The 27500-nt window shown below is 44.0% G+C and overlaps 4 protein-coding genes and 1 long non-coding RNA gene across 5 annotated transcripts in view; 2 read left to right on the top strand and 3 right to left on the bottom strand.

Annotated features, from left to right (window-relative positions):
- LOC124393754 overlaps positions 1–6280 on the top strand; it is a 21453-nt gene extending 15173 nt beyond the window's left edge. Inside the window, exon 3 of the long non-coding RNA XR_006927364.1 lies at positions 6270–6280. This is a non-coding gene — a long non-coding RNA (uncharacterized LOC124393754). The remainder of the gene's footprint in view (positions 1–6269) is intronic.
- The window catches only part of ppm1e (protein phosphatase, Mg2+/Mn2+ dependent, 1E), a 26979-nt gene extending 14479 nt beyond the window's left edge, over positions 1–12500 (bottom strand). The window contains exon 1 of the mRNA XM_046861757.1: positions 12017–12500. Coding sequence (XP_046717713.1) covers positions 12017–12198 — 182 coding nt within the window. The 5' untranslated portion in view covers positions 12199–12500. The remainder of the gene's footprint in view (positions 1–12016) is intronic.
- Positions 12501–14753: 2253 nt separating this feature from the next.
- rad51c (RAD51 paralog C) lies at positions 14754–20274 on the bottom strand. Its single transcript, XM_046861762.1, has 9 exons — positions 20142–20274; positions 18239–18482; positions 17881–18038; positions 17567–17700; positions 17357–17488; positions 16542–16608; positions 16285–16345; positions 15815–15875; positions 14754–15418 (listed from the first exon to the last, which is right to left on the bottom strand). Exons 1-9 carry the CDS (start codon positions 20257–20259, stop codon positions 15311–15313), a joined length of 1083 nt encoding a protein of 360 aa, XP_046717718.1. The 5' UTR covers positions 20260–20274; the 3' UTR covers positions 14754–15310.
- Positions 20275–20932: 658 nt separating this feature from the next.
- atg101 (autophagy related 101) lies at positions 20933–22760 on the top strand. The gene is made up of 2 exons (XM_046861767.1): positions 20933–21184; positions 21592–22760. Exons 1-2 carry the CDS (start codon positions 20933–20935, stop codon positions 21994–21996), a joined length of 657 nt encoding a protein of 218 aa, XP_046717723.1. The 3' UTR covers positions 21997–22760.
- A 2921-nt stretch (positions 22761–25681) lies between these two features.
- The window catches only part of zbtb21 (zinc finger and BTB domain containing 21), a 6778-nt gene continuing 4959 nt past the window's right edge, over positions 25682–27500 (bottom strand). The window contains exon 2 of the mRNA XM_046861744.1: positions 25682–27500. This exon is cut by the window's right edge and continues 1154 nt beyond it. Within this exon, the coding sequence (XP_046717700.1) occupies positions 25690–27500 (1811 nt within the window). The 3' untranslated portion in view covers positions 25682–25689.

Below are 27500 nucleotides of genomic sequence, written 5' to 3'. Positions count from 1 at the left end.
TAAAACCTCGAATAGTGGAATTTAAGCTGTTTTGAATCTTTTCAACACATCTCAGGTAAAAGTTGATGTTCCGTGTGGTTCCGTCTCATTTCCACGGTCACTTTGTCTTTATGAAAGAAAGAACCTGTGTGTTTTAGCTAATCCTCAGCGCTGCAGCATGTCCCAGCTGACTAGCGACTAATTCATTCCTTTAGTCATTCTGTGACTGTCACACACACACACATATATAAAAGCCTGTCTGTTGAGCACCAAGGGCTTTTTTTTTTTTTTTTTTAAAGTTCTAATAGCACTTGTGCTGCACAGGAAGCGCTTTGGCTTTTCATCAGGAACAATCAATTCTGGTCAAAGCTCATGATGTGCACCAAATAAATCTTTAAGATAAATCACCATGCAGCCGTTAAACTCTGATCCCCCCCCACACACACACACGGAAACTCTTGCTGCGTCATCAGTCCATTAATTCCACACAAACAGCAGCTTATAAAATATCAATGAGTACAAATCTTTGCGATGAAAATTAACACATGAGGTGGCATCAAAAAGTTTGGAGATTTGCTCTATTTACAAGAACGTGTTTTATTTATCTACATTTCCACACAATCACCTTCATTATATTCCCCTAGTACAGTAATACAGCGTTCCCAGCGTTCTTCTGGATTGTGTCCTGGAAGTCTTTCGGAAGCATGTCGAGCACCTTCTATGATCCGTGCCGGATCTCTGCAGCATCTAAACAGTGAGCTGGACCTTCATTATCTGGAAGAGGGTAAAATCCGCAGGAGCTGAATCTGGGGAGCAGGGTGAGGAGAGCTGTGTGCCGGTGCATTTATCATCGTGTCTGACTTGCTAATGCACGTGGTCAGATCAGCGTCAGTCGCACAGCTTCTGATCGACATCATCCTATGTCTTTTGGCACATTGATTTATGAAGATCGGCGCTCCCTGTGACTGTGTTTGTAGCCTTGTGCTGCCATCTGCGGGCAAGTTACAGAACTAGTCAAACTTTTCTATACCACCTTGTATTAGACCCAATCACAGTCAGAGCTGCTGCTAGAGAATTAAATCAGCATCTGATGACCAAATACATTCCAGAACTCCAACCTAACGAAGTGTCACTTCACGTTTTCTGCCAAAATGCAATCAGATTTATCATGAAAAAATCTGTTCCAATCCTGCACTGTGTGTGTGTGTGTGTGTGTGTGTGTGTGTATTTCATTACTAGAGATTTAAAGCACGTTTGCACGTCGCTCTGGATAAGGGCGTCTGCTAAATGCCGCAAATGTAAATGTGTGTGTGGGATGCAGTATGTCTGTTTTAACCCCGACCAGTAGAATGGCCTGTAGTGACCCTGAATAGACTCTCCAGCAGGATTAAGGTCCTAATCCACAGATTAGCATCGCTGCTGTTCACACTGCACACACTCCTGATGGAGAGCCAACTTTCTACAGGGGAAAAAAAAAAAAAAAAAAAAAAAAAGGACCAGCTGTGCTACAATCAGCTCCCAGCCTCAACGTCCACAAACGAGTCAGAGAGCGAGAGAGCGCGAGAGAGAGAGAGAGAGAGAGAGAGAGAGAGAGAGAGAGAGAGAGAGAGCTGAGAGAGAGAGAGAGAGAGAGAGAGAGAGAGAGAGAGAGAGAGCTGAGAGAGAGAGAGAGAGAGAGAGAGAGAGCTGAGAGAGAGAGAGAGAGAGAGCGAGAGAGCGAGAGAGCGCTGAGAGAGAGAGAGGAGAGAGAGAGAGAGAGAGAGAGAGCGCTGAGAGAGAGAGAGAGAGAGAGAGCGCTGAGAGAGAGAGAGAGGAGAGAGAGAGAGAGCTGAGAGAGAGAGAGAGAGAGCGCTGAGAGAGAGAGAGAGAGAGAGAGAGAGAGAGAGAGAGAGAGAGAGAGAGAGAGCGAGCGAGAGAGAGAGAGAGAGAGAGAGCGCTGAGAGAGAGCGAGAGAGAGAGCGAGAGAGAGAGCGCTGAGAGTGAGAGAGAGAGAGATTGATTACGGGGCACGACGCCTCCACACAGCCACGCTTATGTAAGCGATCGGGACGTGGGTTAGTGCGGAGAGATAGAAGGGAAAAAACACTGCGAGCAGAGAAACACACAGAAGTCAGGAGTGATGATTAAAAGGGCGACTGGTTTGACTTGAGGTCCGTATAAACACGTTTATATCTTATTGTACATCACTTCATTTCCTGAGCAGTTAATAACAGTGTAATGATCCACCATGTTAAAGAGTACATCACGTATCACTCACGTCCTGGCACCAGATCAGCCCAGCTAACGATCACATCAATTAGCACGACATCATCGTAAACAGAGAACGCTAAACGTCTCAGGCTGTGAGAAGCGGCACACACACACACACACACACACACACACACACACACACCCTAAAGCTCCAAACACTGAGTACTAAACATCCTTCTTCGAGATTCGATCTCAGAACCGCGACAAATAAATGGACAATTTTGTATCATTGTAAATCGCCCAATCCTTCTGCATCCTGGGACTTTCAGCTCGGTCCACGTGAGATACGATCATAACATCAACAGATACACTACACTTTCACTTTGTCTGTATTGCACTGCTTCATCCACTGCAGCTCTTTGCACTACTGTATAATCCACCCATATGTACTCTTTATACTGCATTATACAAACATTCATATGTACATAAGCATGTCATGGTATTGAGCATGTTCTGGTCTTATCCTCTGCACAAGTCTGCACAGTGACACTGTATTACTGTCTACATCACAAGGGGGAATTCTTTCTACCATCACGTATTACCTACTGCACCTTCTGAACATGAAACACTGCCCCTGTACATATAGACCACATGCCTGCTAATATTGTAAATGATGCACTTCTGGTACATTACACAAGGAGAATAAAATTAAATCCAAGTCTAATCTAATCTGAGGTACTGAGCAAATCATCATCATCTTCACCTCTTCATCAGCATCACACTCGCTCTCCTGCTCATTAACAGCATTCGGCCGACCCCCTTATCCAGAGTGACTTTATATAACGGAGCAGGTCTTGTGTCAGGTCTTGTGTCAGGGCCTTGTTTAGGGGTCCAGAAGCGATAGATTGGTGTGGCTGGGATTTTGAACTCATGACCTTCAGATCCAAAGATAAAGATATTCAGATAAAAACTAAAGCTATGACTGTTGTCCAACTGATTTATGAAAAAAAAAGTTTTCCCTCCAAAACCTTGACCCACTTTCCACTGACCAGCAGATTGACGTTAAAGCCTTATCGTGTCTCCTCGCAGCCTGAGAGCAGCGGCGTGAGCTTCGAGCAGCTCAGAGATGAGGGTTATGTAACCCACCGGCTGCTCACACAAAATGAAAAGAAAAAACCTGCACATTCAGCGATCGACTCTCGAGGTGAGGGCAAGTCCACAACGCTCACACGACTACACCGAGTCGATAAAGCAGTGTGTGTGTGTGTGTGTGTGTGTGTAAAATACTCAGCGTCCTGACAGCACATTCAAGTGATTTATTCTTCTTACACGACTTCATGCTTTTTTTATCCGTTTATAGTTACATGCTGCTGATAAAGTTGTAGTCTGATTTATATTAAGTTTGTAATCCAGTGTAGATTCATTCATTACACTTTGATACGTCGCTCTGGACACGGGCGTCTGCTAAATGTCAATGTAATGTAAATGTAAACCCATGACAGTAAAACGAGTCTGTTCCTGTTGTCATTAATGTTATAGCAGCAGTAAACACACAAACCCCAGCTCGTCACGTTACTGAGAAACCTGAACATCACGTACGGAAGAAGTCGCCAGAGTCACAGCTTTGTAACAAACATTTTGTACACGTCCCTGTGAACGGAGCTGTTGCTATGGAAACGAGCGCATTAATATAAACCTGCACACCTGTCCGAGTCGCTGCTATAAAGAACTCATCACCACCTGACTTCTGACCAATCACAGCCAAGAACTCGGCAGCGCTACGAAGACGTGTTCGGTAAAATTCAGGCAGATAAATACACGTTTTCTTCTCATTTCAGAGTCTAGACTAAAAGGACAGGATGTTAAAATTCCATGTACTGTTCCATTTGCCATGTAACGTTAACTAGAACTCCACTAGCTAAACGTTTGTCACGTTTAACAACTAAATTACAATAATCAGCTTAAAGCAAGTTGTACAATTAATAATGACAGTGTGCAAGAATGTTTATTAACGTTTATCTCGCTAGATCAGCAAACCTGCGGGCTTGTTAGAGAGAAGAAAAACGTGTATTGCAGTGCTACTGTTGTACAGACAGCAAGTTAAATAAAAAAGTGTCAGTAATGATTGTTTACATATCTGGATGTTTTATGCATATTTGGTTATATATCTAAACTATTGATTATATTATTGTACTGAAAGAGAACCTGCAAGTGGTCACCTTGAGCTCATCATCACTGTGTCTTTAATTACATTATTATTATTATTATTATTATTATTATTACTGTGATAATACTGATAAATACTTGATCAATGCTCTTTTGCAAGCTAAACAGCTGCTTTGAAATGTGAGGAAATTAATACTGAGAATTTGATGCTATTACTATTCATTTTCTCTTCAGCTCTAATTAGCCTAGCATAACACAGCCTGTCTTTTCATTAGAGCAGCACTACTGTGAGCTAGCGTTTAATGAATCTGTAGTCAAGGTGAAAGTCATTAATCAATTAAAAAAAAAAAAGAAAACGTCAAGAACTTGAATTTTTGATCATGCAGGTTGCACAGTGCTTAGCATAGTAATGCTTAGCTACAGAACACAGGAAAACATTCTGAAGCGTTCTGGTGGAAAATGTTCCCGCTCTCTATGCTAGTTAACTAGCGTCGCCTCTGCATTCTGCCTCACTGGGGAGTGAAATATGATTATCTTCTGGATCACTGGTTTGACCAACCCTAACCCTAACCCAAGATGGACTGAGGATGAGGGGGTAAACCCCCAGAAACATGCACCGTGACCCTGATTTAGCATCAGTGCCGTGAGTCAGAGCGACGTGAGCCCGCGGGTTTATTCAGCCGTGACTCAGATTGTGGTGTTTTACTGAGACACAGCGGCTAATCGAGGAGCTTCAGGGAGTCGCAATCCGTCAGCATAGTGCTTATTATGAGTCAGTCCTCTCACACACACACACACACACACACACACACACACACACACACACACACACACACACACAAATCCCCCCTCCCCCCCAAACGCTAACAGCTGAAGGCCAACGCGGAGGCGGCTTGATCGGGTACACGATTCCCCACCACACACACACACACACACACTTTTACACTTCTCCCATCTCAGGCCTTCCCGATCTGCTGCAAGCTTATCGCCAGTTGCTCCAGTCAGAGTGAACAGAAGGACAGGAAGTGACATCATCATCTTCACACTGTTAGCGTGAGTGACCAACACTGGTCAGATAATCACCACATGTCTGCACAGAAACTGAGCAAACACCATCAGCACAACCAGGGAACATGTAATTTCCCAATCAGAGTGACCTATAAGTCAGTGCAGGTGAAGGATCTTGGGCTTGGTGCCCAGTGCCCTCTAAAGAAAGGAGGTCTGGCATATGTGCCCTCTGTAAAAAAAATAAAATAAAAGGAGGTGTAGCCTACATGCCCACCTCATTCCACACAGGAGAAGCTGTTTATCAGAACAGAACTGGATCACAATGTCCATGCGAGTTCCTTTCTCAGGCTGACCCAGATACTTCCTCACGCTCAACTTTCCTGCAGCTCCACGCTCCTGCTCAGGTTCTCACACATTCAAACGTACAATCTGACATTTTACACCAGTCTAGTGAGTTAAAGGTGCCGTGTGCTTCCATCACTACTTCTAGCTTCTACTCCATCCTCCAAAACCCAGAGCTCATGGTGTGTTAGGTTGGAGGTTGAGGAGAGGAAATCTGGTAGACGGTAGCTTGTGTTTGCAGGCTGGAGTCAGGACAGAGACGGAATCATGGATAATTACAGGACACTAATTCATACCACAGAATACAAACTCACGAGAATAAAAACCCAGAAGAAAGAGATGAAGATGCAGAGAGCAGCAACCCTGAGATATGTGTGTGTGTGTGTGTGTGTGTGTAAAGGTCCTGGATATGAAAGATTTATATTTATACATGCGAGCACAATATATGGAGCAGCGTTTGTTCAAGGCCACGCCGACTCAAACACCAGGTCACTGTGACCTTCAAATTCAGAGAGGACACATGACCACTATGAGGAGATCAAACCCAGGTTCAACCCAGAGAAGATTCGATCATCTTTATGTAGGTGTGTTGGGGAGATACGAAGTATGAAACTGCTGCTTTACATTGACGTAGAGATTGTGTGTGTGTGTGTGTGTGTGTTGTGGAGATCCAGATTGAGGGAAGCTTTTGTGTTTGAATGTAGGTCATTGCTGCACTTCAGCGTCCACACAGCCCAGTTCTGCAGCCTCAGGAGTGTGTGTACAGAGAAATGATCAAGGGACTCTCTCTCTCTCTCTCTCTCTCTCTCTCTCTCTCTCTCTCACACACACACACACACACACACACACACACACACACACACACACACACACAGTAACAGGTCATCTGCTTGGCTCACTTCATCTAGTCCAGTTTTAGGGTCTGGAACAAAGTCACATTCAGATCACTGCCTCTCTTCCTCTCCCTCACACACACACACACACACTTTTCTAAACTGCTCATTTCTGAAAGGTTCCTCAGCACCTCCACTGTGCAGGAGCAGGTTAGAGGTGGGACAGAAATCAGTCCCTTCTCTGCTCTACTTAAAACCATCTTCACTTCCTGCCACAAGCCGAAGATACGCATTTATTTCTGTATGTATTTTTATATTTTCTTTCATTAGTTCTAATAGTATTTTTCTAAATCAGTTTTCGATCTTAAAGCTTCGGCCATACAAAATGTATATTTTGGCATGCCAATAAAGCAATCAGAGAGAGTAGGGAGGAATTAATAAACATCAGTTCAGCCAATCAAAAGTGGATCACATGACCTCGTTTCCTCCCTTTCTCATGGCTGACTCAGGGAACAGTTTTGTTAGATTAGGTGCCGTGATAAAGCGTGTGTGTGTGTGTGTGTGTGTGTGTGTGTATTTACACATTTAAAAGAGAAACGTTTAAAAATCAGACATGGGATTTTAATGTTTATCACATTCCTTGCAGTCGCTTCATCCGGCAAGTACATTTTAAGTGTTTTAGATTCTCGCACGCTTCAATCAGGAACTCTTCAGGGTTTTTCTCGAAAGCTGCGGAGAAAAGATGAAGAGAAGAGAAAAAAGAAACCATATGGAGCGTATCCCCCACTCACACACCCACACTTATTTCCAGCTGAATGTGCAGCGAGACACGAGTGTTTAATGAGCTCCACTCTTCTCAAACTAGATCTGAGCCGATAATGTAGAGAATCTCCATCGTGATTTCCTTCCTCTGAATGATTACACGCTTCATCATCAGACCCTCAGCATGAGCGGCTGGGAAACACCGCTATACAGCACAGACGAGTCTTCTCTCACTCTATAGATATCGGAGGTCTCGGTTTTCTCTCCAGGCTGTAGAAGACAGGATGTAGCCCCGCCCCCCCGCCCACAGAGAATACGCTGATGAGGGACAGGAAAACGGCGTCCAACCCACTCAGCCTAATTGCTCTGTGGCCGCTGAGCAAGAGCAAATCAATCATATTGCCATTCAATTAGCGCCGCGGCCGGAGACGAGGTGACGGACCTCTCTTAGCCAAATGAAATGCAGGAGGAGGCGACCTTGGATGACCTCAGACACAGCATGACGCTGGTGTTTTATATAAACCTCTGTCTGTTTGCACAGTGCAAATCCAGTACTCTTACAGGTTTCAAATAAATAAGTGTTAATTAATAAACTACAAACAGCTGCTGCAGATGTTTCAAATAAAAAATAGCAATACTAAATTAGGCCACGCCCCCAATACCTCCCACCAACAGTACATCACTAATTTGTTTAGCTAATGGTTAGTTAAGAGTCACACATATTTTGAAGATTGGTGAATATGTAGCTCCTCCCCCAAGTCTAATAAGTTTGAGTTTAGATACAAGGTGGTATCAAAAAGTTTGTAGACTCACTCTGTTTACAAGAAAAGTACTTCATTTATCTACATTTCCACACAATCACCTTCAAAATAGTCTCCTTGCACAGTAAAACAGCGCCCCTAGAGTTCTCCTGGAACATCATCTTTTCAACTTATGAAGGCCGGTGCTCCCTGTGACTGTGCGTGCAGCCTCGAGCACGCACAGGAAGAGTCTCCGAGCAGAGCGTGATGATGCCTCAGGCTCACAGGGGTCAGTGAACAGAAACAGGGAATTCTGGGTAAAACTGGGGAAATCATCTGTATAAGAGCAGAGGGTTCTGAGCCCCAGAGCGGTGAGCTGCTCACTGACTTCCATCCCGAACCTGAGAACACTAAAGTACACAGACGTTTCTCACCTTCACCTTTCTATCATTATAACCGTATACACACACACACACACACACACCTTGACATGTTAAGTGAATGTACATGCGATTCTAAACCTGCAAGAACACTGAAATACGATTGCGTGTGTGTGTGTGTGTGTGTGTATATAAAATGCACGTGTGCGCGCGCGTGAATCTTCTCAGTAGCAGCTGCTCTACGATTGCTGAAGAGGTTTTGTGCTCTACTGTGATGCCAAACAGAATCGGTGCCAATTTAAAACATGATCACTTCATTTACAGATCTCACATCCTTCTCCCTGTGTGAGAGAGAGAGGAGAAAAGACAGAACGGAACAGACAGAAAGAGAGAGAGAGAGAGAGAGAGAGAGAGAGAGAGATGCATGTGCCGTGTGAGAGTGTGAGAGTGTCTCAGTCTTATGTTTGTAAATCAGTATGGAAATGAGCTTCAGCTCCAGTTCCTGTGAAGCTCCTGTGGTTTCTATGAACCAGATGTTTCAGGAATAAATCAATGCAGTGCTTTGATGAAGGATTTGTGGGTTATTTCTCCCTCAGGAACTGGAGAACACTGATGGAACTGAGGAACTTTCACATTTTGTATGCAACACCTGCTCAGGGAAACAGAACCATTCGCACCCCCTGATTAGGGATTTTCCACTGGGGACTATTCTCCATCACACTCATCCTTACTCCTGCAGATCATTCTCCATGAAAACACACACTTATTTTTACACCACTCTGTTCATCTCACACACACACACACACACACACACACACACACAGGTAGGGGGAGGGATGGAGACTTGTGAGAAAGGGATGGGAGAGAGGGATAGACCTTGTAACAGAGGAATGGGATGGAGGGGAGGGATGAATAGATAGAGTGTGTAATGGCAGGATAGAAGGATGAAGGGAGCTGTAATCGAGAAGTGAAGATGTGATTCCTCTTCTTCAGTGAGAAAATTACAGCTGTGAGAGACCAAGTAGCTTTAATGAGCTTAAGTAGAGTTTTCTGTTCTCGGTGTGCGAGACAGAAACAGCCCTCATCACTCGCTTCCTCCCTCCTTCATTCCCTCCCTTTTTCCAGATCCACATCTGGATCGCCTTCTACCGTATGAAGAACACGAAACCATCACACGCCTCAGAACTTCACAGAAGCATCAACTGATTCGTGTCACTGTCCAGCATACAGCATCACTGATCTCCTTATAAACACTCATAACCCTTCAAACAGCTGTTACAGACCTGTTACTGAAAACACCATCACAATCATCCTCCTCCTCCATCATCTTCATCATCACCATCATCCAGACACACTTTATACAACACAGACAGACAAGCACATCTTCTCTTACTGAAGACACACACAGCTAGAGAACAAAGGGGATCTCCACCTCTCTCCCCTGCTCTATTATTAGATCGTCAACCCGGAGACAAAATAATCACACGTTGAGCTGCGTGAGCAGAGCTGGAGACGAGCTGGAGACGAGCTGCAGACGAGCAGAAAAGCCCCTCGTTACGCCCCACAAACACCAGACTTCTGCATCTCTACCCCTCAACACCAACCATGGTTCCAGCACAGCGTTCCTGCACCATTTCACTCATCACACACACACGAACCAAAAAGCTGAAACCCAAATGATTCCCTACGACACTTCTAGTGCACTACATAGGGTGCAGTGTTCTTGTATATAAGGAACAAGCCAAATCCCAAATCACTGCCAATTATACTGGTAGTGGACTACATAGTGCACTTCACATAGATGGAGCTGTGACAGTACTGAGACGTGTCCCAAATACTGCACTAAACTGCAATAGTGCACTTGTACTGTATATGGAGCGATGACTTGAATACTAACTCTCTCCCTGGGGCACTAAATAGGGCAGAGACTTAGATATGAATAAAAAACATTTAAGTGCACACTAAATCATTTCTTTTGCAAAAATAGTGAACTAGTACATAGAGCACAGTGCGCTTATAGAGGGAGGTATACGAGAGGGTATAGGGCACCAAGATATGGAAAGAGAAGTTGTAATGGATTAGAGGACCCGCTCACTTAGTGCCCGATGTAGAGTACAGGAGCCTTTTTTCCCCTCCAGCTGCAGTGCACTTCCACTCACAGAGCAGGAAGCACCATGAAGTGCACTAAGTAGGGTGAGAAGTCCGTCTATAGTGCACGTGTGTGCGTTGCCATTATTTCTAATGTGGTGCACTTATTTCCAATAAAGGGAGCGAGGAGTTATTTGGAATGCAGCCACAGAAAGTCAGGAGGCTTCTTCAGTCTGTGTGTGTGTGTGTGTGTGTGTGTGTGTTCCGCATATGAGAAGCTGAGTGCACAAACGCTGCCGACATCTTGAAGAAAAAGGTAACCATCGCTCTCTCTCGCTTTCACACACACACACACACACACACACACACAAAATGCATCGTGCCTAATCATATGCACAACCATCACTCATTTCCTTCTCACTCACACACACACACACACACACACACACACACACAGCAGTGGTTTATCTTGAATCCTGCATGTTCTCGCCATTATCCCATATCTCCATTTCCTCTCCATCTCTTTCTCACACACACACACGCTCCGGAAGCTTCCTGATGGACGATGAAGCGAGGAGAACAAGAAGGAGGAGAAGGAGGGAGGAAACTGCAGCAGTGACGCTGTGCAACGCAACAAAAAAAATGGGGATTTACCACTAGGGCACCTCAAGCTGTGGACACGGAGGGGGAAACACACACACACACACACACACTATGAGAGAAGCAGCTTCAGAGAGGAACATTCAAAGTGATCAGTTTATGGTGGTGTCAAACTAAACATGGGGAAAAAAAAAAAAAAAAAAAACTTCCTCAGATTCCAGGCAGCAGATCCACTTCCCTGCTCTCTCTCTCACACACACACACACACACACACACACACACACACACACGTTCCTCTGCTCTCCTGCTGGACTCCTGTGGAGCCGTATGGACCCCAAACACACACTCGAAGCCCTGAACGCAACAAACCGTACCTGGTTTGATCAAAGTCACGAGCAGATCATCTGCACATACATCAGGACATTAAGGATAAACCGGGGACTGAAGGACACGGGTGCAGTGGGAACAGGGTTTAGAATAAAATGCTTCAGCAGTGAGGAGATCTTTCAAGGTCATACCAGTGGAAATTCTATTCAATTCTTTATCATCAGTATAATTAAGGGATTCTATCTGGTAGATGATTTGGGCTCAGAGTCCTGGGAGTTCTTTCTGCTCGAGGAGAACAGGGTTTACAGCTGGAATCGTTTCACATCTGTTTCAGGGAATAGGATTGAGAAACCTGAAGAAGGTAGAAAAGAGGTGTGTGTGTGTGTGTGAGAGAGATTTCCTGCAGCTACACGGCTCTCCTGCGCTAAGTAAAGTTCAGATTTATGAAAAGTAAGGAGCACTTTTTGGAAACCTGAAGCTTGCGTGAAAACGCGCAAAAAGGTAGAAGGACCTGATAAAACTTCTCCGCAGGTAGGTGTGTGTGTGTGTGTGTGTTAATTAATGTTAATTGAAAGCGCGAAAGGCATGCCGGGTACTTAACTATTTGCACAGGTGCTGCAGACACAGGTCCAGACATTCCCCTTCCACCTCGTCCTCAGTCACCGTGTCCGACAAAGGGCGCGCGGGCACAGGTGAGTCCTCGCGGAGCGGCGGCCGCATCTCCCGCAGGAAGAGCTCCAGGAAGCGGCGGTAAGCTTTCTCCTCGCTGCCACAGCCCGCCATCGCTCCTTCTCATTCCCGGAGAGACACGACACAGATGGAGGAAGAGGAGGAGAAGAAGGAGACTGAGGAGGAGGAGGATCTGCTGCTTTGAGTCATGAACGAGCTGCAGGTGCGCGCGTGAACGCGAGAGCGCGTTAACGAGCGGCGGTGACGTCGGATACGAGGGGGCGGGGCCATGTAGAAAATTGAGAGTGCCCTGCTGATGGGGCGATGACGTCACCCGGGCTCTTTTCGGAATGAATGAATGAATGAAAAAATAAATGAAATAATAAATGAATGGTCTCGTGTGTGTGTGTGTGTGTGTGTACACCGACCGGGTTTATAAATCCGGATTTGCTCCCCTGTGTTTACACTCACCACATATTTCAATCGGTTTATTTTTATCAGAAGTCTAAATGCTCTAGATTTACTATGTTTTTTTCAATGATGAGTTAGGGGGTGCATCATCTGGACCAATCAGATGCAGCCTGCACATCCGGGTCTTCAGCTAGCGTTTTTTTTTCGGGTTCCATGCCCAGTTAGCTACTTAGCTACTTAGCGTGCTAACCATTAGTACCGGATACACAGTAAACTGTCTAAACCAAGATAATTGTAAAGAAATCTAAATTTATAACGAAGCATGAAAATGTATTTCCAAATTCCAAATCTTTATTTAAAGGCAGGATCTAATAGGTGAACATTAGCCAGATGCTAGCCTTAGCTAAGCTAAATAGTAGGTGATTGTGGGACATGGAGTTTTTGTGTAATATTAAACCAGTTATTTATTATAACATTCAAATATCGTTCATGGAGAAAGACACGAACAATCCCGTATATCATTTACACACCAATGGTGCAGTTTAAATACATAAAAACGCTTTAAACTAGAATTGGGAATAATTATTAAGGGGGACTTGACTTTGACTTCCGGCTCCGGAATGACGTAGAAATCCCCGGGTAACGTACAGGCGCGCGTGCACGTGGGAGACGCTATTTATAAACGCGCTTTAAATCTCGGAGTCGAAAAAAAAAACCCAATAAAAAAATATTGCGTGTAATCGTGACGTCGTGTGCCGAGTCAAAAGTGACGTCATTGGAAACGTTTTTAAACAGAGATATATTCTTACAGATTAACATGAAACACAAAGTGGAGCAATAGAGGCTGAGAGAGCACTGTTCAACTCACCAAAACACACACACACACACACACACTGAATACACACCTCTCAGAGTTCAACACACACCTGAGTTCATCACACACACACTGAATACACACTTCTCAGAGTTCAACACACACCTGAGGTCATCAAACACACACTGAATACACACCTCTCAGAGTTCAACACTCACTGAATACACACCTCTCAGAGTTCAACACACACACACACTGAATACACACTTCTCAGAGTTTAACACACACCTGAGTTCATCACACACACACACACACACACACTGAATACACACTTCTCAGAGTTTAACACACACCTGAGTTCATCACACACACACTGAATACACACTTCTCAGAGTTTAACACACACCTGAGTTCATCACACACACACACACACACACACACACACACACACACACTGAATACACACTTCTCAGAGTTTAACACACACCTGAGTTCATCACACACACACACACACACACTGAGCACCAGTGGTGGATGAAGAACATAAACCATGTATTTGAGTAAAAGTAGAGACTCAGTAAAATGTGACTCCAGTAAAAGTAAAAATGTCACTATAAACTTTCACTCAGTAAAAGTATAAAAGTTTTTGCTTGTAAATGAACTTCAGTATCCAAAGTAGTGATTTATTATAATTATAATGTTTCTATGATCATTTTAATCACAAGATTCTTTACTGAATCACCTCAGTTTATGTGAAAAGACTCTCAGCACACTGATTTATTAATAGAATGAGATTAATGACTCAAACACTGATTGATTTCTATTATAACTATCAACACAAAACCTTTTTACTACATATCAATCAATATAAATAAATAAATCATGTAAATGAGGTCACGTGTGTGTGGTGGTGAGTTCGAGTCTGGAGTTTCTTCATCATTTATTCCTCTCTAAATGTTCTGCTTGATGTTGAACTGATGCTGAACTGTATGTTGGTGATCAGTAGATGCACCGAGCGCCGATCAGAACACGTGTAAAACAGAGCGAATCCGAACCCTGAGTCAGATTCAGCAGCAGGATGTTCTGAGTCTCAGGTCTGATCTTCCTTTCCCCTCCAGCTCACTGCTGGCATTGCACATGAACCAGTGGGACAGAGATCTATCATCTAATTGGGCATGAAGGACCGACAGATACCTCAAGTCCTGTGAGGCTTTTAATGAAAATGAGGAGTGAAATACTCCCCTGATTCCCTGAAGAGACTCGAGGGATTCGTGATCATCACCACAAACTGGTGCTCTGTAGTGCAGAGGGAATGTATATAGGACATCAGAGGAGCGGCGGGTAAAAATAACTGCTGCACATTTCACTGGGGCTAAGGGCTAACTCTACTGTGTGTGTGTGTGTGTGTGTGTGTGTGTGTGTGTGAGAGAGAGAAGTAAGTAAGCAAGTTTTATTTATTTATTATTTATAGAAGCAAATTGAAGTGATGTACAGAGAGAGAAAATCACATGAGAACAGTACAATAAAACAGCTTTCTCACATCAAGTGTGTGTCACTCGGTCACATCCTCCATCTTAACATTAGAACATTAAATATATATAAGATGCTCTGATTAAATCTATAACACCTTCAGACGAATTTCCTCAAAACTCGAGGAAAAAACTCGAACCTGAAAACTCGACTGAAAATCATATAAAACCTGTAAAATAGAAAAAACAATACTGCATGCACAGTGATATACACAATAAACCTGTTCTGATGATCAGCTACACCCTGGGGAATATTCCAGCGACGATGTTCTGGTAGAAAGTGTGTGTGATTTGAAAGTGAAATTCGTGTGCATCATTTTTCTACGACACATAATGAATCTTTATTCAAACACAGAGCTGCATTTGTGGAGGAAGTGCAGGTCAGTTCCTTGTGTGTAAACAAAGACAAAGCATGTGTGTGTGTGTGTGTGTGTGTGTGTGTGTGTGTGTGTGTGTGTGTGTGTGAGAGAGATTAAGTGTGCTGGTTTTCGGTGCGAGGACGTTTACTGTGGCTCCCTGCTGCAGGACTGTGAGACAGGACAGAAGACACTGAAATGCTGGCGTCTCGGAATCCATCCACCTTCATCATCATCATCATCACACAGAAGGGAGAAAAAACACATCATCTGATATGAACAACATTCTCCAGATTGACAACACAACCTTCCACACTACCCCGTTCATATGTAACAGCATTAAAATAGAATTATTACATCATCAAACACAACAGCTAATTAAGCTTCAGAACGCAAATACCAGGGGCGTGGCCAATTTTCTATAGGATGTTATTTGTTGAAGCGCCAGACTAGTCGAGTTTATTATTCCATAAAGATATAAATAAATAATTGTGTTTTTTTAAGCATTAAATCATTATATGTGTATTTCACTATATTTTCTAAAATATTTGGTTCTGTATAACTATTAGTAGTAATATTATTGTTTATGATGATGAATATGATGATCATGAGGAACTCACCGTGATGTTGTAGGGGACTGTGGCGTCTTTACGGCTCGAAGATTTATTCAGAGTCGCAAACCTGCAGGAAAAAAAACGAAGAGTGAACTGAAACAGATTGATGTGTGTTTCTGAATTTTGTTTACTGCAGAACAAATACACGTCCATCACACACACACACACACACACACACACACACACACAAAGAGTGACCTTGAGTAAATATTGCTCAAGGGGGGGCAGCATCACAGAGAAATGAAGGAAATAAACAAGAGCCAATATAGAGAGTGAGTTGGGGAGAGAGAGAGAGAGAGAGAGAGAGAGAGAGAGAGAGGGGGCAGAAAAACACTGCAGAGACAAACAGACAGACAGATGGATAGAGTGAGAGAGACGGTGATTCTCACTCGCCCACTAAGTACACAAAAACAGCCTCTCATGTGTCATATCTAAAATAGACACACACACACACATATACACACACACACACTTGCCTTTGAGCTCCTTCCCAGTGTAGGATGAGTCTCTGTGTAGCAGCGTGACCCCAGGTCTCACCTGAGATTTATACAGCACACACACAAATACATATACACCATATATATAATGTATATATAAGAGTGATTAGGAAGTGTAGAGAAATGCAGACTGTACTGCCCCCTACTGGACACTCTGATCATTCAGTCTTCACCCCCACACTTCACATTTGTACATATTTGTACATGTTAGCTACATTAGCATCAGTGCAGATTACCCAGAGCAGGGACAAGGTGGGTGTGGCCTGGGGACACTTTCGTCGTCATCTGATTGGTCAACACCACCTGAGAACAACACACAGGTGTGAAGTGTGTGTACAGAGTGTGTATATTATGTGTCTTTGCAGTATGTAGTATGTGTATATGTGTGTAGTGTGTATTGTGTGTGTGTGTGTGTGTGTGTGTAATATATGTAATCAGTGCAGTATTTACTGTGTGTGTGTGTACATTAGTGATGTGTATCTCCAGAACTGAGGCTGATGGGATTCAAATCTCGATGCATAGCCAATGATACGATACATTACAATTACATACAAAGCAGCTACTGATGGGATACAATATGACAACTCCACCCCCACCCCCATTACGATGCAGAGGGGATCCGAGTTTGATTCGATTTAACACACTACGATTCAGTGGAAAAAAATCTGATGCTCTGCAATTCAATGTCACTGATAGTTCACTTTTATTTCTTCAGTTCAGACCGACAGCAAATTATCGATTAAGTGCCTTCTGACGTCTAACGCATGGCCATTTCACACACACGCCTTTGTAGTGCAAAAAAAAGCCAGATGTTCTTTTCTTGTTGTGTCTGCAGGAAGTTACAGCTCTACCTCTGCCATGTTAATCTGTATTCTATGTGACTCTCAGGACACGCCTCGTCTCCAGTGTTGTGATCCGTCATATTCACGTAGCAAATAAATCTTTTTAACAACATTTATGGCGATGCGAATTGGTGAATCTTACCATGTAGTGTGTGTATTTGTGTGTAGAGTATGTATATATATATATATATATTATGTGTGTGTGTTACCGCAGTGCCGTGCTGTGCTGATAGATGAGTGAGATGTTGGGCGAGACCGTGTAGGAGGCGTGTCCTCTGGGAGAGATCATGCAGGTCTTGTCTGAACGGAGAAGCCACACTGTCAATCAGCACCAACCGCACCTGCCATCCCATAATAATCACAGCCTGTTATAAAAATCTCTCAAATCTTACACACGAGCAGGAGGAGGAGCAGCGCACCTGTGGGTGTGTCCTCAGGAAGTCGGGCAGCAGGTGAAGCTCAGCGAGCAGCTCCACGTGATCCTGACAGCGGACCAGGAAGACGCCGGAGAGGATCTTCTCAACCGTGAAGCTTTCTAAAGCACTACGCTGCTCTGAGAACACACACACACACACACACACACACACACACACACACAATTCCTGACCGTACTATTCTGTTCAGTGGTGTGAAGAGATGACCATTAAAAAGCGGCAGTAATGAGGACACAGTGCTTCCATCATATGTTTCAAAGTTGCATTACAGAAGAAGAAAAACACGGCATTTCACACACCTTCGTCCTCCACCAGAGCGGCGCAGTGCTCCACCGCAGCCTTGGCCACGCCCACCAGCCGCTGCACCACAAACCCACCCTCGGTGTCGATGAACATGGCTTCACCACCAAGTCCTCCAAAACATACTGGGATCTGCACATCTACAGCCAGCTGCATGCTGACACACACACACACACACACACACACACACAATACTGTACATTAATCCTGTATGACACCAATTCTTACTTACAAGGGTAATTAAAAGTCTTTAGCTTTCACAAGGTTCTCCATGAAACCCTTGTAAAATCAGGAAGCACTCAAAAGCACAGAGATGAGAACCCGACCATCAGAACCAGAACCTCCCTCTTCTCTCACCACAGCTGGGTTTTTCCGATGCCTGGGACACCACAGATTTCCGTGGTGTTCCCCACAGGAACCCCACCTCCGAGCACATTGTCCAGCTCAGAGCAGAAGGTCACGATGTTGCCCCAAGACTCCTCCTGGTGCAGGAGATCCAGCGCTGTTAGACCCTGTACTGCTGCCCTCTGCTGGAGGGGTAAGGAATGGTCATGCAGCGTCTGCAACGCTTCATCAGCCTCCTCCTGAGAGATTCCTGCTGCTGCACAGAGAAGAGAAGAGGAGAGAAGACTGAGGAAAGCTCATCTCCCTCCCCCCATCATGACCATGTTCTACAGAGGGACCATCAAAAGCATCGATAGCAGCTGCATCACTGCCTGGTTTGGGAATTGCACCGTCTCGGATCGCAAGACCCTACAGAGGACAGTGAGGACCGCTGAGAAGATCATCAGAGTCTCTCTCCCCTCTATCATGGACATTTACACCACATGCGACATCCACAAAGCCAACAGCATTGTGGAGACCACACACACACAACCCGTCACACACACACACACCCCACACACACACACCCCTCACACACACTCTTCACCCTCCTGCCATCAGGGAAGCGGTTCCAAAGCATTCGGGCCTCACATCCAGACTGTGCAACAGCTTTTTCCTTTAAGCCATCAGACTCCTCAATACACAGAACTAAACTGAAACTCTCACACACACACGCACGCACACACCACACACACACACACAACAGAGTGTTACAAAATTGTACAACGTGAACTCAACACACACTCATTACTCATCTTAATCCATTCCACCACCATTTATTTATTATTTATACTTAACCATATTATACTGTTTACATGCTGTTTTTGCACTGCATTGTGTTTGTTTACATAAACTCTTCTTCTTCTTCTTTCGGGTTCCCTTATTAGGGGTCTCCATAGCGGATCCGTCTCCACACCCTCCTGTCCTCTACATCTGCCTCGTTCACACCAACTACCTGCATGTCTTCCCTCACCACATCCATAAACCTCCTCCTTGGTCTTCCTCTTTTCCTCCTTCCTGGTGTCTCCATCCTCAGCATTCTCCTACTGATATACCCCATGTCCCTCCTCTGCACATGTCCAAAACATTGTGTTTGTTTATATATACTCTTATTTATAGTCCTCTTTTGCGCAGTACTGTATGTTCAGAGTATACAGTAGGTTTACTAGTCGGCGCTCTCTTGTGTTATGTGTATTTGTCCCACACTGTCTTGTGTTGTCTGACTGTCTGTCTGTACTGTCTGTCTGTACTGTCTGTCTGTACTGTCTGTCTATGTGCACTGTTTTTCATCTACACTGGTTGCACTCGATGTACTTTATGTAGCTTTATGTAGCGTGTTGTAGCTCTATGTTGTTTAGTGTAGCACCAGGGTTCTGTAGGAACATTATCTCATTTTTACTGTGTACCACAGTGTATAGTAAAAATTAAAAAAAAAAAAGCCTCTTGACTTGACCACTAAGCTTCCACTGCAGGGCCATTGAGCAAGACCCTTGACCCTTGACCCTTAACTGCTCCATTGTATGTATGAGATAAAAGTCGCTCTAGAAAAGATTTGACAAATGCCATAAATGTAAACGAGTAATCATGCATCAAGAGAAAAAATGCATGTGATGTACATAATTTAACTAATTCTATTTTCAGAATCAGGTTTATTGGCCAATTGTGTTGACACACACAAGAAATTTGGTTCCAGCTGTTGGTGACTCTCAAAAGTAAAGACATAAATTACAACGTAATACATTTGGCTTATGGAGAATCACAATGTCCTCCGGGTTAAACAAAAAAAAAAAGTGTGGAGCACAAGGGGGGCACAAACTATTGCTCTCAGGTGTAAATAGTGATGAAATGAAAAAGCAGCCTTCACAGAGATGTGTACCTTTGCACAGCTGGAGTGACTGCACCTCAGTCAGATCTGCAGCTGTTTGAAAACCTGCGTTTATTAATTTGACCTTCACAGAAGGAGCCAGAGGAGAACCGGACACGGTTCTGATCATCACGCCTGTTTTTGGGTTTTATTTTTCAAAACGCGCTTCCCAGTCTATGGTCCCTTACTGCATTCCGTAGCTCACTTCCGCATATTTACAGTTAGACGCCGCCGTTTTGGAAATGAAAAATAACAAACAAAAACATCACGATTTAACACTCAACAAACAATTAACTCAAGGAATCAACTTCAAAAGTGTTGTTTTTAAATACAACCGATTAAAAAAAATAAACACTTTGCTAATATGAATCAGCGCAACCCAGCCGGCTAGCAAGCTAACATCCTTTTTTCGATAGATTTACGCCAAATTGGTCCATTTTAACGTACAGCTTACCAAACTAAAGTGAATAATTCTTAAATGCAATAAAGACGGAATATAAGAGCTGAAACGCGAAAGCAAGAATTTAACAGCGTAATACTGAATCGAACAAATTTAAACCGCGCTTTTTTTTGTTTTGTTTACTCTAGCGTGTCCTTCGGTGCGTTCCGTAACCTACGGGATGAGAGAAGGGACAAATTAGAGAAGAAAACCGCGTTCAGAAAAACAAAGTCTTTTCCGATACAGGAGGCGTTTATTTTCCCGGAAGTGCCGCAACACGTCATAGTGAGAGACATTGTTTTTGTTGTCGTTGCACAGGGAACAAGGAGCAGGGCTTCAGCCCCTGTGTGTGTGTGAGTGAGGGATGAATTGTCGCTCGGAGGTGTTGGAGGTGTCCCTGGAGGCCCGGCAGGTGGATGAGGCCATGGCGGCGCTGCTGCACACCATCATCCTGCACCGCAGCACCGGGAAGTTCCACTATAAGAAGGAGGGGACGTACTGTATGGGGACAGTGGGGACACAAGACGTGGACTGCGACTTCATCGACTTCACCTACGTGAGGGTTTCATCCGACGAGCTCGAGCGCGTCATCAGGAAGACCGTCAACGAGTTTAAGGTGTGAATATTTACTTATTACACGAGTATATTCCATCCAAATCATCTTCATCTCCATCTTCTTCTCCATTCGGCTGCTCCTGTTAGTGGTTTCCACAGTGGATCATCTGCATGTCTTTACACACGACATCTACAGTCTCCACCGGCTTGTTCATCAGGGACAAACTTACACTTATAAAGAACTTCTTTATTCTTTATCACCACATTCTTCTACTGATTTACCCCACATCCCTCCTCTACACACGACCACATCATCTCACTCACACCTCGTCTCCAAAACATCCTACCTGCTCACACCTTCTAATAAACTCACTAGAAATCAGACAAATACGCAGAGAAATGAACTGTTCTCAGTAAGAACCCTCCTCTGATCTCCTCAGTCTCAATCGCTTTTATATCTTTCTCCAGGATGCTCTCGGGAACTCGGGCAGCGACGGAATGGGTCAGATCTCTTTGGAGTTCTACCAGAAAAAGAAGTCGCGCTGGCCCTTCTCGGACGAGTGTATCCCCTGGGAGGTGTGGACCATCAAGGTGAACGTGGTGAACCTGGCCAACGAGCAGGAGCGTCAGATCTGCAGGGAGAAGGTGGGCGAGAAACTCGGCGAGAAGGTCATCAACATCGTGGAGGTCATCAACCGGCACGAGTACCTTCCCAAGATGCCCACGCAGTCCGAGGTGGACAACGTGTTCGACACCAGCCTGAAGGACGTCCAGCCGTACCTGTACAAGATCACGTATCAGATCACGGATTCTCTCGGGACGTCGGTGAGCACCACCATGAGGAGGCTCATCAAAGACACGCTGGCGCTGTAACAGGGTTCTGAAGAGTCCTGAGGACACGAATCCACACTCGTCCATCAGAAATAAACTAGCAGTCTAAATATAATTATATATAATTAAATAATTAACATATAAACAATCATTTATTCAAAATATAAAAGCTTGGACACGTCTGATGTCTCCACCTCACCACGGCGTTTCAGTGCCACGTTAAAACAAATGTACAAATCGGATATTTCGGGAATGAAGTCGTAACCCTGGACCCCGGCTGAAGTACTGGTGATGTTGGAAACAAGATTTTAAATATCCCACAGATGTAAACCATCGATATCCTTCAGACTGCAGAAAAGAGACGATTTCCTTAAAGAACGTCTGATTTCTGTTTATTTTATTACTAATTATAACTTCATGCTGATGCGGCAAAACACATTGAATTTTCTTATTCCTCAATAAATCCTGAAATACGATTTAACCAAATCCTCCACATCCAGTTTACACAAAACAACTAAATGTTTCTTAAAATATTACGACTTTATTCTCAAAATATTAATATGTAAAATATTTAGACTTTATTTTCTTTAGATCTTTAGAAAGTGGCTGCTGTTCCTCTTCATCTACAGTGTTTGTGTTAAAATAGTACAAAGAGAAGAGTGTGTATGAACAAACGCTTGTGGTGGTGTAAATCCTCAGCATGGTCATGTGATGTTCTCTGTCCTCTGATAAATATAGATTTCTTTTTTTGTACAGTGTAAAAAGTGATTTTTTTAAAGAATAAACCTGAAACCGTGTCTGATTGATGAATCGAGTGACAACATGCTTTAGATCATGTTCTTATCGGAAGTTAACAGGAAGTAAACAACTGAGCCACGAGTTTTGATGTTTGGCGTCACTTTATTTAAGAAAGCAAGCAAAGAAAAAAAAAAAACTGTACACAAGATAATTGTGCCACAGAGCCGCTAAAGAGTCACACATTTATAAACGATGAATTATTGCAGAGAGACCAACTGAAAAAAACCGGAAAAACCACGCCGTGTTTCATAAAGCGAAGAAAAACATCAGGTAGAAAATACAAAATCCATCAACATCATCAGCGTCAAACTGGTCTGAAGATCTACACTGAAGAAGCTTTAAAGTAAAATAATAATAATAAAAAAAATAACATTTAAATTACATTCAGTAAATTCTGCTCTAAAGCTTCCACAAATACACGAGGCATTAAACGCCCCGATCTCTAGAACATCTACTGGTGGTTCTGCTCATCCTCCAAACAGCCACAACACTCAGCTTTTATATTTATAATCTTATAGCTCCAAAATATACAGTAAAACAATCTCTTTATTCAGAACTCTGGAAATTGTGCTTTGATTAAAGTCTGTGACGTCACGAGATACTCTGTAGGGTTATCTTCAGCTTGGACACCTGATCAACGAGAGCGTGTTATTCTGGGAAACAGGTACTGATACAGTACTCGAATAGAATAATAATAATAAGAATAATAATTATCACTCTGTAGTAAAACTTTAAGTAAAAAATAAACATACAACCAAATATGGTGAGTTGATGGTTAACGTCCGAAACACGTCATATTTATAATAAAGTAGGAAAATTGTGAAGGAAATGTTTCCTAATGCACAAAAATGCCCACAATATACAACACAATATGTGTGTGTGTGTGTGTGTGTGTGTGTGTGTGTGTGTGACACAGATCAGAGACCGGGTGGATTGTGTGTGTTTTAAAAAAAAAAAAAAACAGCAAATAATCACGTTTTGGTTCTATATGTAAATGTGCGCGCACACACACACACACACACACACACACGAAACCCAACATACTGTACTTTCAGAGTAACACGTTTTAGCCTTCAACACTGTTAAAGAAACAAAACCTCAAAATCTCATGCACTGTTTTTCACCCGACTAAAAACACACTGTTATAATAATAATAATAATAATAATCATATTAATCATAATAATAATAATAATAATAATAATCATATTAATAATAATAATAATAATAATAATAATAATAATAATAATCATATTAATCATAATAATAATAATAATCATATTAATCATAATAATAATAATAATAATAATAATAACACACTCGTTCAGCAGATAGAAAGAAAGAAAACCCAGTGTGAGATGATTTTTGTTATTTCCTGTATATGGCATCATAAGGCAACAGAAAAACATCTGGTGAGACGGCGCGCAGGCTGGAGATCATATAAATATAATACCAAATATATAAATACATATTTACACCGATGTAGCAGGAGGAGAGAAAATACGTCACGTCCTGAACACTACAACTGTATAGGGTTAGAGTTTAGAGGTCTGAGATTAGGATTAGGGTCTGGGATTAAGATCTATGGGTTAGGGTCTGGAATTGGGTTCTGAAATTGAGGTCAGGGATTGAGGTTTGGAATTTGGGGTGTGGGATTGAGGTTTGGAGTCTGGAATTGAGGTTTGGGGTCTGGAATTGAGGTGTGGGATTAAGGTTTGGGGTCTGGAATTGAGGTTTGGGGTCTGGAATTGAGGTGTGGGATTAAGGTTTGGGGTCTGGAATTGAGGTGTGGGATAAAGGTTTGGAGTCTGGAATTGAGGTGTGGGATTTAGGTTTGGAGTCTGGAATTGAGGTTTGGGGTCTGGAATTGAGGTGTGGGATTAGGTTTGGGGTCTGGAATTGAGGTGTGGGATTAAGGTTTGGGGTCTGGAATTGAGGTGTGGGATTAAGGTTTGGGGTCTGGAATTGAGGTGTGGGATAAGGTTTGGAGTCTGGAATTGAGGTGTGGGATTAGGTTTGGAGTCTGGAATTGAGGTTTGGGGTCTGGAATTGAGGTGTGGGATTAAGGTTTGGGGTCTGGAATTGAGATGTGGGATTAAGATTTGGGGTCTGGAATTGAGGTGTGGGATTAAGATTTGGGGTCTGGAATTGAGGTGTGGGATTAAGATTTGGGGTCTGGAATTGAGGTGTGGGATTAAGGTTTGGGGTCTGGAATTGAGGTGTGGGATTTAGGTTTGGAGTCTGGAATTGAGGTTTGGGGTCTGGAATTGAGGTGTGGGATTAAGGTTTGGGGTCTGGAATTGAGGTGTGGAAGTTGGCGTCTTGGACTGAGGTTTGAGTACTAGGTTGAGTTTGAGATTAGATTTTGAGGTTTGGGGTTTGAGTGTCTGATCATCTTCCATAAATGCGAATGAGGAAAAAAGGCCACGGAGACGAGTAAACCAGCGTAACTCCTACGTAAAGCACTTGAACAGTTATTGCAGGTTGAGAGAAGCAGATATTTATCACTGTGGATGAGCAGATTATAATCAGAAATCAGAAATAAATCTGTCTTTGTACACGTTGTTCACTGACGCACCAGGAAGTATAAAAAAACAAACAAAGTAAGTGTAGTATATGTACATGTATCGATTAGCATCCTGCGTGTGTGTGTGTGTGTGTGTGTGTGTGTGTGTGTGTGTGTGTGTGTGTGAGAATATCATTGTCCCTGGTTTGAACCCAAACACAGCCAAGTCAGGATCAGTGTGTGACGTTCACTACTTCAGATCTGAATCTAGAACCCATGCCAGTAAACACTTGTGTCTTTCACGTTTGCCACCATTTTGCATATGCAGCCGAAGCCCCGCCTCCAAACGTTTTTCAGCTCTAAGTGCTAAGGTTGCTCCTCTAACGAGACGTCAGATCCAGATCTTGGTGTAAATGAGAGTGTGTGTGTGTGTTTAGATGTGAGTGTGGCTCTGCTCGTGACTCCACAGGCTGAAAGCAGTTTTGAAGGTCCTGTGGCAGAGTTTGCACATGTACTGCCTCTTAAACGTCAGAGCCGAGAGCGTGGGCGCGTGATAAAAGAGCGTGTCTGATTCCTGAGAAGTTTCTGGATTTCTAGTGCTGTCCGACCTGGAGTGAGTGAAATCTCCATCTTGTTTTTCCTGCTCGGCTAGCTCGGATTTCGACAGAGAAGAAGTGAGGGTTCTGGGCTCCTCCTCCAGGACGGTGGCTTCGGTCGGACCTGATTTCGGCGAAGACGCCTGTGAGGTCAGAGGCTCCTGGGTGCAGATGGTAAGAGTCGGAGACGAGCACGGAGAGCACGGCGGTCTGTCCGTCTGTCTGCTCGCGGGTTCCTCAGACGACATGTGGGACTGATAGTGGCTCCAGAGGCGGAAGTTGGTCCGAAACGCTTTGTGGCAGATATGGCAGATGAAGGGCTTGATGTGGCAGAGAAGCTCCTGGTGGCGCTCGAGGGCTTTGTGAGAGCCGAAGAGTTTGCCGCATTTCTCACAAGGCTGCACGCCTGGTTCCTCAGGAGCTGAGGGTTCTCTGTCCATCACCGGTTCCTCCTGCGGTTCCTCTTTAACGACGAGCTTGCCCTGATTGTGGGCCGAGCTGAGATCCTCTGGGAGGTAAGAAGAAGAGTCTTCGGAGTCGCCGTACGTCGCGTCTTCTCTCGTCGCCTCTTTAGGCGTCAGCGGTGTCCCGGGAAGTTCTTGGTTAACGTCGTGGTACCCAAAGGTCAGCTGCTCCCTGACGGTCATCATGTTCTGGTTGTGGACTTCAACCTGATGGCGCCAAATGCTAAAGGAGGACTTGAAAGTGCGCATGCACTCGAGGCAGGTCAGCTTTTTGTACTTGCAGTGAGCCTCGTGATCCTTCTTCACCAGCGTGTTGGAGAACCTGAGGCCGCAGTAAGGACAGACAGTTGCGTAGCGACACGCTCTCTCGTGATCCTCCAGCTCGCTCAGGGAGAAGAGTTTTACATTGCAGAGCCTGCAGGGAAAGATCTCTTTGTCCTGGTTCTCCTTGACGTGTCCCGTTTGCTCCTGATGCTCGTGTAGACCTTCCTCATCTTGTGCGTCCATGCTGGCTCTCTCTGAAGTGTGTCCTTTCATGTGCAGCTTAAAATGCGACTGGAAGAAGAACATTTTTCCGCAGTAGGGACACCCGTAAGACCTCGACCTCCGGCTTTTCTTGGCAAACGGCTGAGATTGATGGCCTTGCTTGTTTCTCCTGAGCTTCATGATCAAGGCTTTCTTTATCTCCCGCTCTCGCACTATGTCTATGAGTTTTCTCTGAAACTTCTCATCCAGCACTGAGTAGGAGCTGGAAGAAGCCGCAGGGTTCTGGACTACGCCGTGTTGGGTTTGACAGTGTGTCCAGACCTTAAAGTTCGTATGAAAGCGCTTGTGGCAGATGTCGCATGCGTAAGGCTTCTCTGGGTTATGGTACATGTTCACGTGGCGATAAAGTCCTGCATTTGACCTGAACACCTTCATGCAGCTCCAGCATTTGAACATCTTCGTCGGCCTCAGTTCTCCAGGTTCCTGATCCTCTGTGCTGTGAGGTGAATCCCTGGCGACGCCGTCCTCATCGTCGTTCATCACTTTGGATCGTTTAAAGGTGTTTGAATTGCTGTCCAACGGTAACCTCCTTTTCACAGAAGGACTGAAGTATCCCCTTGAACTTTCCTCAAAATTCTGGAAATCTCGAAAGTTGACAGGCAGATTGTCCTCCACCGTGACCCGTATGATTTCTGAAG

The sequence above is a fragment of the Silurus meridionalis genome, chromosome 11 (assembly GCF_014805685.1).
Source record: "Silurus meridionalis isolate SWU-2019-XX chromosome 11, ASM1480568v1, whole genome shotgun sequence".
Classification (NCBI taxonomy): Eukaryota; Metazoa; Chordata; class Actinopteri; order Siluriformes; family Siluridae; genus Silurus; species Silurus meridionalis.
This window is presented reverse-complemented; position numbering and strand designations above follow the sequence as displayed.